This window comes from Porites lutea, chromosome 4 (genome assembly GCF_958299795.1).
Source record: "Porites lutea chromosome 4, jaPorLute2.1, whole genome shotgun sequence".
Taxonomy (NCBI): Eukaryota; Metazoa; Cnidaria; class Anthozoa; order Scleractinia; family Poritidae; genus Porites; species Porites lutea.
The window spans coordinates 16,931,830-16,947,350 of NC_133204.1; the positions used below are offsets into that span (position 1 = coordinate 16,931,830).

The window sequence follows — 15,521 nt, forward strand, 5'->3', positions numbered from 1 at the left end:
AATGCCCAAGGCCATGTTCACGCTATATCGGATAGCTTTGCGCCGGCACGAAAACCATACCATATGGGGCTTGTGTTCACTCATAAGAATGGTGATTTCGGCGCGATTTCTGTAACGGAGCGAAGCTGTGCCGCGCCGATCTCTAAAGTGGAGTGTCACATATCGCATAGGATGCTCATTTACCGGAAAGCATTTCGTGTCTGCTCGAAAAGCTATCCGGTACGTATGGTATGAACATAGCCTGAGAGCCCTGAGGGACAGACGTCATTTTCTCCTGAGACTGGCCGCCGCCGCTTAAGTTAGACTTCGTTTAAATAATCGACTCAATGTTTCTGACGCCAGTATGCTGTTCTTTTCCTGACTTAATAAGCGCTCAAAACATGGTTCGAGTTATCGAGGGTAAATTTAAATAGAAATGATCTGAGGGGAAACAAAAATGACTTCGAGTTAACGGGAGGTTCGAGTTACCGAGGGTAAAATTACAATAAATGTATGAAGGAAATCCAGGGGAAATCGATTTTGGTTCGAGTTAGCGACTGTTCGAGTTATCGGGAGTCGACCGTACATTTATTGTTTCCGCGGAGTAATGATAAACGTATTTTCGTTCATGTGTGCAGTCTTGTCACGATTAGACAAACCATTGCTCATAACTGCTCTGTGGAGCAAATAAGAGAGAAACGATAAGATACGTTTTCCAGGTGTAATCAATGACGGATCAGTCATTATATAATACTAATGAGCTTTGATTAAGTTTTATTCCACTTTTTGGAATTTATCTTCCAATGCATTGCTTAGAGAAACATTTTGTGTAAATCATTACTGTGTCTCGAAGTAAAGGCTCAACAGTATTCTGTAAGCTTGAAATTTCGCATAATCCTGGTTTAAACTTAACCTTCTTTCTAGGAACCGGACCCAGTTGAGTATTGGCCTCAAGGCGACAACATTTCTCAATTATTACGAATTGATGATATGAATAACGAAACAAATAGTTTCAATAATGACGATGTTTTCATAAAGTAGTCAAAGTAGTCTCGCCACCATCATCTTTCGGCCAGGCTAAGGCTGAGGCTGAGGCTGAGGCTGAAGCTGAGGCTGTCCAAGCAGTTTTCCTGTAGAAATTTCTGAATCACTAGCTATTACATCACTCTCTTTGGTTTCTTTGTTTTACGTCGCCCGTGAGTTTGAAAGGTTCTTACACCGAGGTTGAGCCGGAAAATTTGTCACGCGCAGATCGGAAAACACAACACCCTTTACAAAAGCTTTTAGTGAAAAGTTTTGCCGTGACTGCTGCAGACACCATGAATGGTTTACATGAAGGATTCTGGGATTCATGAAACAAATTTTTTAGACTGAAGAAAAACGGGGACATCTTTGGAAGAGAGTCTCGAATTGTCCACGTTCGATATTATTAAAATTCTAACATGACTCAGAGGCATTAGGGTCAAAATTACAAATTTCTCACGACTCCATTGTCTCGCAATTCCCAGAAGAGACTTGAGCCCAAAGAAAACCAAACCAAATATATAGAAAAATGACCAGAATTGAAGCCGCGGAGTTATGTTAGATTTTAATATATCGAACGTGGGCTATTCAACCCATTGCATTTTAATCGTGCGTTAGGTGTAAATAGCCGCATGGACCTCACGAGGAACTATAGTCAGCTGGGCATAGCAGGGTCTTTCTATGTTCTGCGTGTGGTCTTTGTATTTTCATCATCTTTTATACTTGGGAATTCAATTGTCTTTGAGGGAAATTTACCCGCTAGGAAAACAAAGGTTAGCTCACAGCTATTGAAGAGCATCTCGTATTTTACGGCGATAAAAATCATTGAATGTTTTTAATGTACAATTTTTTATACAATATTATAGTACATGTATACTTTAACAGTGGGTTCAGACGTACCCACTCCCTGACTCGCATCCCTGTTCAAGGGACGGCGACTAGCAGAGGAGATAGGGATAACTCCCATTTCAAGGCCCCCACTATCTGAAGGCTACTCAACCATTTATACAATTCATGGCACTGATGGCACCTTTGAACAGGCTTACCCCAGAGAAACGGTAGGCTACCCGCTGTGACAATTGTGTTCCATAGGACGAATCGGGGGGCAACAAAATTGCGCGCCTAATTGATCACTGATTCCGAGTTGATTGTCAGAGACTACCTCAGAGCAATATACTGTCTTATCTTATACGCCTCCTTACATGACCTAGTGTAACTTTCATAATTACATTACTGTCAATGTTACAATGATGACGATAAATATTGATAGGGGCTGATTTCATCGAAATATCGTATGGTGAGCCATACTCTGCTCATTTGATTGTTTATGACGGTTAATTATCAGAGATAAGTTTTCTTCATCAGCGCATGCAGAGTGCTGTACCTAAAACAACGTTCGAAAGAATGGTGAACTTGTTAATGAAATTAGCTCTTGCGGCACTGGTAGAAACAACAGTCACAGTTTCTGAAAAAAAAAGAGAAAAAGAGAAGAGAAAAGGCGTCAGTATCGCGACATTGATGCAAGGGTTGTTGTTTAGCCTTCGTGCAATACTTTTAATTCTTACAATTTACGTCTCCTCAATATTTAACTAAATATTTTTGTAATATATTGAATGTCTGTTTGTATATCTAGCTGATTTTTTGAAAACCAACTTAACGAAATTTCCAGTCATTTGAGTGAAGAAGCGTCAAAAGGCATGTTTCCTAAGCCCGAGAAGCTCCGAAATCATAGTAACGAAGGAAAATTAAGGAAAGGAGAAAAAGAAAGAACGAGGAGAAGGAAAGGAGGAGAAAAAAAAAAGCAATGGCAAAAAAAAAAAGCAAAAGGTCAATTTGGCGATAAAGTTATCAAAAATCAGGCTAGCTATGTATATATATATATTTTTCTGGCAAATAAATAAACTGAAACTAAAACTGAAAAAAGTGTTCATGCTCTCGACCTACACGTGGGCTTGCAATTTTACTTGAATTTAGACGTTCCCCGTTTAGGTTGCTTATCACACAAGTCGGAGACGTCCTGACACAACGTCTAGGACGGCCCGGTTCAGTCTTCAGGGTACTGCCCAGATGGGTGAGAGGATTCTTTTTAAACCCACGCCACGCCTTGCTTGTTATGTGTTTGTGGGTAACTGAATGAATTTTCTCTAAAAGACCAGACAAAACAAAGATCAATCGAGTTCCGCGGGTAACCGACCTCCTACCCCTCCTCTAAGTCAACATTAACACTTACTTCTCGCTCAGGGAAACATTGTGACTTAAGGGAGGGGTAGGAGGTCAGTTACACGGAACTCAATTGATCCTAGTTTTGTCTAGTCTTTTAGAGAGAATCCATCCCTCAGGGTATTGATTAGTCTAATACGATTTTTGTGTCGTAAGGAAACCAACCAAAGAACGGCTGCCAACAGAGGCTAGGAAGAGCCAAAATATCATGTCAGGCATTCTCCAAAGATTTCTATCACGTTCATATTGAAGCACTTCCCCCCCCCCCCCCCCAGGAGCAAGTCAGAAACGATGCTGTTGCGCTAACGTTTAAGAACGATCCTCAGATTTGCACATGATCCGTGCATGATGTAGCTCGGAATATTGGGAAATTCCATATATTGTTTTGCAATTTCTGCACACTGTAACTTTACAGGAAAACATGTCCCTTGTTTCTTACCTGATTTGCGACATTTATCTTTGGGTTGAAACGCCATTAGTTTTCCTGAGGATCTTTGTAAAATTAGATCGAAGGCTTTGGATGGTTCATCGACTTGCTTTTCTGTCAGTGGTTAAATAAAAAATATAAATCATTAAAACCTTTCTAGTTATAAATAATCACATCCAGGGGCGAATCCTTGCTCAAAATTTCTTCCTTATTAGCTTGAATAACTCTTAGTCTACTCTTCTTTTGTCATAAAGCTATAAAGCAACTCTGAATAAAAAATAGTGATAAAAGTCAGCGACCACCGGATAAACATTCGAGATTTTAAATTATAACAGATATGTCTTGAGCAACTTTGTTTCTGAATCTCAATTTCATGAAGAATTGGCAATGCAGTTCACCAAGGAGGGCTGACATTATTTAATTTCTTTGCACAAAATTAAAGATTGAAGCTTTTATAACTTTGAAATCTAATTATATTGACTCATTGACTATAACAATTTTATTAAATGGGTCGATCGAGAGACTAACAAAGGTTTACACTTTACCACTAACCATTTCCCATGATTCCAAACTTGACAGTTATACAGCCTTGAACTTGACTGTTCTCCATTCTAATGTAAAATATCCGCCACTCTGGGATGTTAAGCAACGCTGAAACCCTTTTTGTAAAGTTCAATCTAAAAGAGAAGGAAAGGATATTTTAAATTCAGCTTTGTCTTGGATATTATGACCGAGCGAGGGGTGTGTATATCCTACCTCGTCCCCAGGGCGCTTTCCCTTGGCTTTGGCGCGTCCCACCCCCATCCCCGGGTTGCGTTCTGATGCTATCGCCGTCTTCAAAATCGCAATACAAAATCAGTTGTCTGATGACGTTTCGACAAGTTGTGCGGAAATTAGCATCAGATTCTCTATTTAACTATAAGTGGAAATTTTCAATCTGGTGTACTTGACTATCAGCCTCAAAACGGTTTAAAGGAGAGAGAAAAACAGAAGTTTTGGCGCCAATTTTAAATGATTTTATGACAAGTTATCTCGGCCACCCACTTAAGGTGGCAGCCTTCAGTGTTTTTCCTTAAACCTTACTCTTTGATGACAAGCGCGTCTGTATTTTTACCATTTGCTGACACCTTTTAAAAGTGGTTTGAAACAAATGGCAACTATTGGGGGCAAATGGAGATCATTTCCTTGACATTTAAAACATGTTAAAGCACCCTCCGCCCCGTCCCGCCCCTATGTTATCCGAAAAAGCTGGAAATTGTTGTTGCCCTTTTTGCATCTATCTCATGCAAATTCAACTGGGCAAAACCTACCTGGAAAATGTCGTCCCTTCTACGTAGTGTAGTGTCTTCTCAACATACAGAGAATCTACTGGTTTGATGGTAGCACAAGCAAGGCGGGCAGCTCCAGCGTTTTCGGCGTGCACGACAACCCCACGACCAACAACTGGAAAAAAGTTAATATTGCACACATCAGTGAATCACTGTTCTAAATTGTTTATGAAAAAAAGGCCAACAAATCCACCACTGGTCAAAATCAATTTCACTGACTTAATTTGCTGATCGTGACTACTGACTGATGATTAAGTAAAACCATAAGTCTATTAAGAAAACCGACATATTGTTCTTTTCTTTGACAGTCTAGGGCTGTTTCCTTCCTATTTTGATGATGCACAGTAAAACTCCCCGAGAAACTATTGAGATGTAAGTAGGGGTTAGGCTTTTTCCTTTACCTGACATTTCTCCAAATAATGGAAGGCTTGGATCCGTATAAAACTGCTTCCCTGAACCAACATTCAACCGCGCATGCTTGCCAGAAAGATCACCAACTTCACAACGCAACATATTGCTAGAAAAACAGGATGACTTGTACGATCCCTGTAAACACAAACATACAGTATAGATCTGTAAGTCATGAATACAAAAAAAAAATCCTTCAAGCGTAGGAGCACTACAACCTAGTAACTGAAACACGACATCCTGTAGTCCATTTTTTTTAACGTTTATCAAACTTCACTGCCAATGATATTCTTGTTACTCACCTTTCGAATAGCAATTAACTTTTGCGTGCGGAAAGAACTAGCTTTTTATTTGGTGCTTTTTGAAGTATATGTCAGGCGATGCCATTACGAGAGTATCAAACAAACCAACGATGATTCCGAACATCGTAAGTCAGAACGGCTCTCTAACATCGAGGGTCTCACAATTGACAAACGGCTTGAATTTTAATTGATGACAACTGACAAATAGCCCAAAATCTAAGTGACAAATTATTTACGAATGTGGTTAAGTTGCACAACTGACAATTTTTTTGCATGGCCTAAGTAACCGTTTAACTAGTTTCTCTTTTGGTTATTATCAGTTAAGTATTTTAGTCACGCCAAATTAGCAAACTAGTGCACGCGAACAGCAGAGTATATTTCTTATGCCGTTCCTGGACTTTCTAAGGTCATTTAGAAATTAAAGTTAATCCTTGTTAATTAAACTGTAACAAGTATGATCTCATTTCAGAAACTTCATAGTCTCTACGTCCTGGCAAAAAACATGTATTCTCAAGGAGTGATAAAAGGAATCGTGATCGTAAGTTACCATTAAGAGCTTAAACAATACTTACAGCCAGGTCAACATTATAAGGATTATAATGTCCCCCCAGACTCTTGCATCTCTCGCCCATCGCAGCGTGCGTGTCCCCTCCTTCGGGTTTCACGTGCACGTGCCACGAGTGATTCATACTCTGATAAAGAAAAAAAAAACACAATTCAAGCTATAGGAAACATCACTGTTTACAGAGATTGCTTTTGTTAGAGCGGTTTTCACTTGACTGTCGAAAGGGATTGGTTTTGGTTTTGGTTTTGGTTTTACTACGCCCTTTGGTTGGCTAGTGTATTTACTTTGGTTTTGGTTTTACGACAGTCAAGTGAAAACCGCTCTATTCAAATTTGTAAGGAGTAAAACAAAAGAATCTTTTGTTGCAAGAACCTAACGCGCTTGTGATTGACGTATTAATATCAACAAGTGAAGTCGGCGTGACTTTCGCTATACCACAAGCCCACAGTAACCGAACAAGAAAATGGCGTAAAAAAAAGTTTGATATTTTCAGAGACTACATACCCTGTGTACCGGGCAGCCTATCGATCGGGGGGTAGGACGCTAAAACGAAGCATCGAAGGTAAAGGGGAGGGGAAATAGGTTCCGGCCTCCCAACAACCCCCACCCACTTTCAATTTTTCCATCGGGCTAACTTATTCACTCTCGCGTTCTTTTTCCTTGTCTTATTTGCAACCGGTTGGTGTGTGCTCAAGCTAGGTTATGCTAACCATGCAGCTAGTTTCAGATAGAACAAAGAAGTAGCTGTGCTAATTATTATTTTACCTGTTTGCCTGCCTCGTTCCCATACGACAGATGAACATAAATCGATGTCTCCTCGGGCGACATAGAGCTATCGGACGTCTTGTACTGTATCTATATAAAGTAGAGTTGATACAGTTGTCAAGACTATGCATAAGTGTATTTATGGTCAATCTGAATAACAAATTAGATGAGGTTGATGTATAAGTGAAAATTTTGGCATGCTTGTCTTTGCTTTGAGATTATGTTCTGTCTTCATGAGTGGAAATGCATAAATGCTCTGGAAAATCTTATCTCGATATTTACATATGCACATATGTCCCACGGTATATGAAACTAAATAGGAGAATTGGACATGGTTCATTGTCCGCTTGACTACCTTACAGGGGCTGTGTCACAGCAGTACAGTTCATTTTGTTTAATTTTGCCAATTACTCGCCCTTAATCGCTATGGAACTTAAAAGAAGCAAAGAAATTACATGTAAATGACAAAATCAGAGATCCGAGACAAATAAATATGTCTCCTGAGCATTACTTCTGAAGCTGCAAGCAGCAGGGATCAACTTTGAAAAACTGTTAGGCTGAATAGTTTTCCAAAACCCTAATTTCAACCCGTTTCAGTCTTCTTCAGTTTTGCCCATCCGTGCCATCTGTTGCTTCTGCTTTGTTATTTTAACCTTCCTTTAAAGTTAAAAGTGGTTATTTTTATGTTTCTCTTAATTTAACGGGCATCTTGTAAGTTCCTAATTTGGCTGAATTTCGTGACACAGCTCCCTTAAGAACTAAAAACAAAACAAATCTTTTAAATATGCTGGACATAGAAATGCTACGCCATATTTTCAAGCGCAGAGAAATATCTCGCACAACTGTTTCAATTGAGCATGATCGGTCTGCCAAAATAATAATAATAATAAACTCTATTTACGTGTCAGGATATTTAACTTACAAGCTAATTTGGGACACAACAAAAACAGATACAGAAATAAAATTCTTAAGATTATAAATATAGTGACGAAATTATATCTATAAAATGTATGATAAGAATGTATCGCTATATATATATAAGAATACAGACATTAAAAGTAAATAAAGAGTGTCATAAATAGCAATTCTGACAGTTAGAATTATCAACTAGTTCTGCTGTTTTTTTTTTTTCTGAAAAGTTTTTTTGTTCGTTTGTTTTTGTTTTTTTTTTCCTCGATCGCGTTTTTAGACAGAATAATGGCAATAAAACTCACTTACCAAAAGTATGTACCCCATAACATCTGGACCCGTAAAAGTTATTTTGGTTTTCATGACAAACATTTGGTCCACTTCAGCCATTTTCTGATGGACATCTGCACAGACCCATCTCATGCTGTTCATTACTTTCATTTTATGGATGACAACAGAACGACCCTGGATGCTGTTTTTACCAAACAATGGAAGATTGTAGTCCAAATGCGTTCCGTTGTAGCTTGTTAGGTTAAGAAAAGTTCCATATTTCCCACTAAGGTCACCGATTTCGTACTGATCATTCGTTCCTATTAGAAAAGGAGTGTCAACGTTAAAAACAACCTCGTGAGAGATCCGAAGATCCGGGCTAAAGTCAGGCTGCAGAGTAGCTTCCCTGGACAAGTACTTTGCTCCACTTTGGTGGTGAACCCAGGGGTATAAATGGGTACCGGCGACCGGCTGGGTAACCCTGTGATGGATGTTTGGTGTAACGTACTAGATAACTTTTGAAAAATCATCAAAAATATGGAAGATGGAGTGATCGTTAAGTAAATTGAATGGGCTTGTGGTCCATGAAAACGTATGGAAAAATACATGAACTGTTTATCATGCGTGTGTGACGTTTCAGCTCTTAGAATTATATGAGGAGGAAATTGTAAAATTAAGGCTAAAATTGTACTTAGCTACATACCAGTTCCAGGCGAAGGACTGGACTTGACATCCACGCCAAAGGGGTTCCAGTGTCCTCCTAAGTGACTCCCTGCACAGGATTCCATTCCGGTGTACTTCATTTGCCATGGCATGGGATAGTTGTGAATGTGATATCCCTGAGACTCCTTTCTTAATCCAGTGAGCCTTATTTCCGTCATCGTGGGATCAAAGGGAGAGAGCTGTGTAAACTTGAAATAGCCGTCTACACCATCATGAACACTGGCTTTGAAAGTAGATATGAGAACTCTCGGTTTTACTTGCATTATCTTTGCGCAAGCAAAAGGGGTCATTGAATCGTCATTTGAGAACAATGTAATTGTCTTGCCAATAACGCTTTTGACACCAGTAAGTGGAAGGTTGGTGTCGGTAAAGGCCACTTTGGTTTTGGACTGTCCTCTTGTTGCCATGGAGACAGTGATGTTTCCATGCTTGGAAGTCAAATCACCAATCAGACATTTTTCGTGTTCTAACTGGCTACAATTTTGCTTGTCCCTGTTTTCAGGATTGAAAATGTCACCGGGCATTCCGCAAGTAGCTGATGCTTGGTTTATCTGCCATGTGACCCGTCTACCAGATTGAGCATCGTTGGAATGGAAGAGGTTAACGAATATAGTTGTATCGGCGCTCTCATCAGCTTGCCTCAGATACACAAAACCAGCAACCGGCATCGTGAAGACAGCTACTGCTGTAAGCATAACTTTATCCGGACTAATCAGTGAGCAAGCCCTTGGTGTGCCATCCTTGTAAAGAACAAGTGTTCTACCCATGATGCTGTTGGCCCCTCTGATAGGAACAGTCAAATTCTGGTCTGTAAAATTTTTCTGTGCGTTGCTGGCATTTATAGCTCCCAGCATTCCTGTCAAGTCACCAGTGGCACATGCTTGAAATCTTGAAGAACTTGATTGACTGCACGAGCTATTGTAGTCTGCAGATTTCATGGCCATCGCAGGGTCAAACAGATCTCCAACTGCGCTTGGACTGCAACTCATAGCTGCATTACCATCGTAGATCATTGGAAGTTGTCGAATATCCCAAGTCAGGGTTTCATTCTCGATACCTGTTAAGTTAAGTGAGATACTTGTGGGACTACCTTGTTGTGACTGGTAGAACATGACGTTACCTTTTATCCCACCCATGTTGAAAATGGCCTGGAGTTGAACACTTGTCGCCGATGAATACCAGATAAAACATCCTGTAGAAATAGATATTAAGTTGCACGTCGTTAAAGGTGAATTCTACAATATTTTCTTTATTTGTTAGGTGGTTTGTAGTGCCAGGAAATGGCAGAGTTTTTGTAGTCAGACTCATGATTTTTGATCAAAAGTGCGCCTGACAAGAGGTTTTCCTGTTATTATTTTCGTTTCTTTCTTCGTAACGGATGGAAAGAAACTGATATCCACATTCTAATTTTTGAGTCTTCCAAAGAAGCGTGTCTACTCTTATTCATTGTGTGAGGTCACTATACATGTACGCACTTACATCGCACACTTACTCAGGTTAGCATTCGCAGAAGCTACCGTTTCAAGCAAGGTTATAAATGAATATTCATATTTTATATTCAATTGAATAAAGCCAGACAAGCCGCAAAACAAAATTTAAAGTAAACATCTCATTTTGAGGTTATTCTGGCTGAAAATAGAAAAATCTCCTAAGCCGTTGCCATAGATAGTAATTAAGCAGATATTAGACGGGGTTAACAAATGCATATGCATATACATATGCATCCAACGACTTATGCGGACCAAACGGCTATTATGATTTGTGGCAGTTTGCGTTTAACGGCTGGCGACAGATATTTGCTAAAGAAGGGTTGCCTGTCAGTTTTAAAAACAACAAGGTGGAGTAATGTTTATAATGAAATTGTCAACTGTTAGAGTTCTCAGTAGGAGAGGGTCTCTGGCCATGATAAAGTATTTGAACGGTCAACATTTCATCTGTTCTTTACCTTATTTTTTTCTGGGTTACTTGTCTTGTTGCGAATTAAATCTACTGAATGCAGATTGACCTTCAAGCAACATACAAAAATGGAAAACATAAAAAAATGCCGACATGTATAAAAGCTTTTCTCGTAATTGACTATTTTCCAGTTGACGGAAAGAGTCAATTTGCTCAACTAAAACTATCTCTTTTTCTAGTGTTATAACAAGAACCTTTACAAACCGCAAAGATTCAGCTCATGATATTTTACAACCAAGGCTTGATAAGCGGAATATTACGTGTAATCTTTGATTCGGCTGTTGATACGCCTTGGCTTGCGGCTTGCCAGATTCAGTGCCATTTTACAATAAAAGCTACTACAGAAGACAATAGAAATCGCTCACTGTGAGTTCAATTGCAATATCATATCGCGTTTTGATTTGTTTCCACACACCATTAATCAGTTAACGACTGAATCGCTTCGATTGACCCACGGAGAGCATAATTGTAGTTAATTTCAGTTATAATTTGTCAGGCGGAATCGAAAACTTCCTATTACAGGTTAAGAGTTTGCAGGAGAGATGAAGTACCAGTTGCCAAGTTTTACTTCTTTGTTGCAAATTATAAAACGTGTCATAGAAGTGCCGAATTTAAGGTAAATACCGAGAAGAGTTGTTTGGATTGTTTAGAAAAATAATGAGACTCGCAAGCGACGCTTCGTCGACTCTTCTTTCAAAAATAACACTAGCAATCGTCCAAATATCTACACACTTAGAATTGAGCCCATTCAGAGCGGACAAATTCTGAGATGGGGAGAAAAGAAGGAGATGAAATGAAAACTCTTTCCCCACCTGTCCGTCCTGGATAAACCAAGCGATGGCTTGAAGGGCAGTTTCGTTTGAAACATTTTGCAACGGTTAATATCGTTATAGTGCCTAAATTGCCGGAGGACATTATAGGGCTTTGAGCAATAGAAATAACTGAAAACACGTGCGCAATCTACCCACTTCTTTTAGTCAGTCACCATCAGTCAAAAGTAACTGCTGCATCCAGCTTCAGTTCCGCCGCGGTCAAACTTCTAGGGTGAATTTCTGCGTTATTTAGCAAGATTTAATTTAAAACACTTGGGATTGGATTTATAAGACATCCAGTCTGCGTAACTATCTTTCATTTTTATTGATAAAACAGAAATAATGTGCTTTACGTCCATTTCTGTAAATGGTGCAGACAATTCCGCAAATTCAGTTTTCAAAGCTGTAAGGCATTTTTATAGTAAATTTCTAAAACTTTAGAAAAGTAATACTGGGTCGTGATAGCATAATGCCGGGAAATACGTTAAACTTGAACAGTGAAATGAAATCGGCTTAACAATGAATTTCTTTGCTTCGCATTTGCACACTTCTTCCGTTTCAGTGCTAGCAGTCAACCCTTGAGTATATATCAAACCCTACGTCACAGATAGTGATGTGTATCATTCTATAAAAGGCTTCATTTTGTTTGCATGCATCACACGTTTCTAATTTTCCTGTTAGGATAATCAGCCATTTCTTTGTAAATGAAAATTTTTGCAGAGTTATAATGCCCTGTGGTTTTTACTTTTTTATTCTTCTTGTAAACATGTATTCTCCTCTTCTTTTCCTATGAAATGTACTGAATCTATGGCTTGTAGATTTAGACTCGATCTCAAACACTTGTTTCAGTTCGTGATGTTACTGATATTACAGATATTACTAATCATTGCTCATATTATTCACTATGCTAGTTTATTGGACACCTGCGTATAATTATTTTAGCTTTCGAATTGGGCACGGAAGTATTTAACATAACTAACCGAATATGAGGTTCGTTTCTATAAATTTGATCATGACTGGGATGCATGGTGTAGAGTTAGTGTGAATGTCGTATAGTTGCGTTTTTAAGATTTATTTGGTTATTGGTGCTGGTCTCTGGTCTAAGAGACACTCCCTTCTGGAGAAAGATTGACGAGGACAGAAGTTCTACAAGCTTCGCTACAGGGGAAGTCAAGTTGTTTCAGAGGCATCTACAGCCAATATTAAGTAAAGCGAAGGTTAGGTCGCTGAATTTTCTGTTTTTATCCAACTACACTATTTCGTGTCAGAAATACTGTCTTGCAATTGTGGCCTTGTGAATTCCAGCTTCTTGTAACAAGATGTAAAAACAGTTTTCCGAGGAGACAGGAAACGAAACAGTCATGGATATAAGGATCGCTTGTTCTATATTAACGCGCCATTTTCGGAAGGCGGAAATGAAAGCTTGTGAGTACTGAACAAAGTTGTTCTTTGTTTTTCTGAATTTTCAGATGTATCCAGTGTGCTTTTATCAGTCTAGCTGTAGGTTGGGTCATAACTAAGGGTAAGTTTCCTTATAACTTTTTTCTGACTACACCAGACTTTGTAAGGTACATTTGTTGCATTATCAATCAATCAACAATAAAAAATTCAGCTCCAATGGAATATCGTTATCGTTATTATTCTAATATTGAAAATTTTAAAAGATCTAAGTGAATGACAATCAAACATTAAATGATTAACGACCTCACTGGGCTAATCCAGCGGGCAAGAAATAATTTTGACGGGCAAGGAGATTGTTGGCTTCTTTGGTCTACACTGAAGTATGACTTAAAATTTCAAGGTCGAGTTTTTGTTATTATATAGAAATGAAGCATAAACGAGTTATTTGTCTGTAAAGTTAAAAAAACACAGAATTTCCTTACCAATCACAGATGCAGTTGTAACACCTTTCTGCTACTACTAACAGCAAATTCTTATGGTGCCGACCTAATTCCCGCTTTTAGTTCAGTGTAACTAAAACCAATTTGTATATCAGTTTTACATATCGTTAATGCGAATTATTTACCTGAGTAAAAAAGAACTGTCAAGTACAGCATTTGGAACGGTACAGGTGAAGACATGGCGAGCGGAGGTAGCAGGGCAAGTTCACCGGGCGTTCAGTGGCAGACCTAACTGGATTGCCTCACTTCAGCAGGTCACAGGATGATTTATACCCTTCAAGCCGGAACTGTTTTTTCAGGGTCATTTATTCTAAGAGTCATTTATACTATTCTAAGAGTCATTTGTAGACAAACATCGAATAGGGAAATAAATTAAACAAAAGAAGACCGCTTATAACGTCATATTCAGTGGCTAGAAGGACTTTGATCACTTATGTACTATTGTTTCTTCAAGGAAACAATTGACCCACGTGAAACGTAGGACGCAATTGTGTATCCATAACGAAATCATTACATCTGAATTAACTATTGATGATTGAAATATCATAAATAAGTCTAAGAAAGCAACACGCACGAAACTGGATTTGTTAAAACACATAACGAAATTTAATTTGCCTAATGAGTTCATCATTTTGTTGCTGGGGGCTAAAAAATACCTCAGTCTGATTTACGTAGTTGTTTCTATTTATTTTCCAAGTGAATATCGTTTTTGCTGAATGGTTTCATTCGATTTCATCATCTACTTTACAGATTTTTTTTCATAACTTCATTTTAATAAAACGTAATACAGAAATTGTCTCCTTCATTTTTTTCTTTTCTACATTTCGGGAACGCCAAACCATGTTTGAGTACTGTCTTAGCCCGGAGCAAATTAAACGTAATTTTCCTTCCGTTTTTTATATATGCACGCAATCCAACTTCCCTAATAAAGCCTTAAATTAATTTTTAGACTTGTGAGGGCGAAAAGCGCCTATCAAGTGCAAAAAAGTCTATGATAGCGACAAAGGTTTTCCAAGGACCACAATTGTTTCGTTTTACTCGACCTACCCTCGTTAACCAAGAATAAGTGAGACTCGCATTTAACGGCAAAGGTTTTCTAGAAGTGTAGATCACCAATAAATGACCTCGAGTTGGTGTCCTCAGCGAGCGAGCGAGAGTCTGTAATTGCCGGTTGGGAGGATAAATCTGCTTTGAGAAACATTGTGCTTTTTACAGAACAACAAGTTTCTTCAAAGTTTACGTTGAGGAAAGATAAACGAAGATGGCGTTTTAATACTTTTTCCGGATGAATTATATTTGGTTAGGTTTCTGTTTAGTTAATGACCAGGGATTGAAGTTACTAAACTGAGCTAGACTTGACTACCGCTAAAAAATGCCGGAATGATATCGCCTAATCTTAATACATTTTACTCTACGAACTTCAAGTTACCAGTACATCTAGATGATACGGTTACGTAACTCGATTCTGTTTCTTTAAAGACATGAATTGTGAAAAAATAAACAGTATGACGAAAATTGCCTAGCAAAAGTTAATATGTAATGACTTCCTTGATGCTCAAGAATTGCGGATACGTTTTTTGGTTTTCTTTCCAATCTAGCGATATTTAGTTATTCTAATCTTTGTTTCTTTGTCGTTGACTTCATCTGCAGCAAGCAGTTGTTGATTTAGACTTCAGAACGTCGACTGGCCCGCTTGAACACAGACTGTTCATACTTATAAGATTGAATAACCTTATTTTGCCTCCCAATAATTTTATTCTTACCTAAAACCCCTCGCTTTTTTTACCAAACCGGCTTTATCTAAAGAATAAGTTGAATTCCTCCTCGACACATTAAAATTCCGCCAAGCTAGCACAATTAACCTAAACCGCTTGCAAATTCCAGCTCATAAATATTTCATCCGCTTGATAATCAGCAAGGAATCTGGTTAATT

At 38.6% G+C, this 15,521-nt stretch overlaps 1 protein-coding gene across 1 annotated transcript; it reads right to left on the minus strand.

Annotated features, from left to right (window-relative positions):
- Nucleotides 1-1,686: 1,686 nt before the first annotated feature.
- LOC140934967 (uncharacterized) lies at nt 1,687-13,821 on the minus strand. The gene is made up of 10 exons (XM_073384521.1): nt 13,714-13,821; nt 8,900-10,111; nt 8,236-8,516; nt 7,018-7,107; nt 6,260-6,379; nt 5,379-5,523; nt 4,960-5,092; nt 4,202-4,326; nt 3,662-3,763; nt 1,687-2,467 (listed from the first exon to the last, which is right to left on the minus strand). Exons 1-10 carry the CDS (start codon nt 13,766-13,768, stop codon nt 2,364-2,366), a joined length of 2,367 nt encoding a protein of 788 aa, XP_073240622.1. The 5' UTR covers nt 13,769-13,821; the 3' UTR covers nt 1,687-2,363.
- Between the last annotated feature and the right edge of the window lie 1,700 nt (nt 13,822-15,521).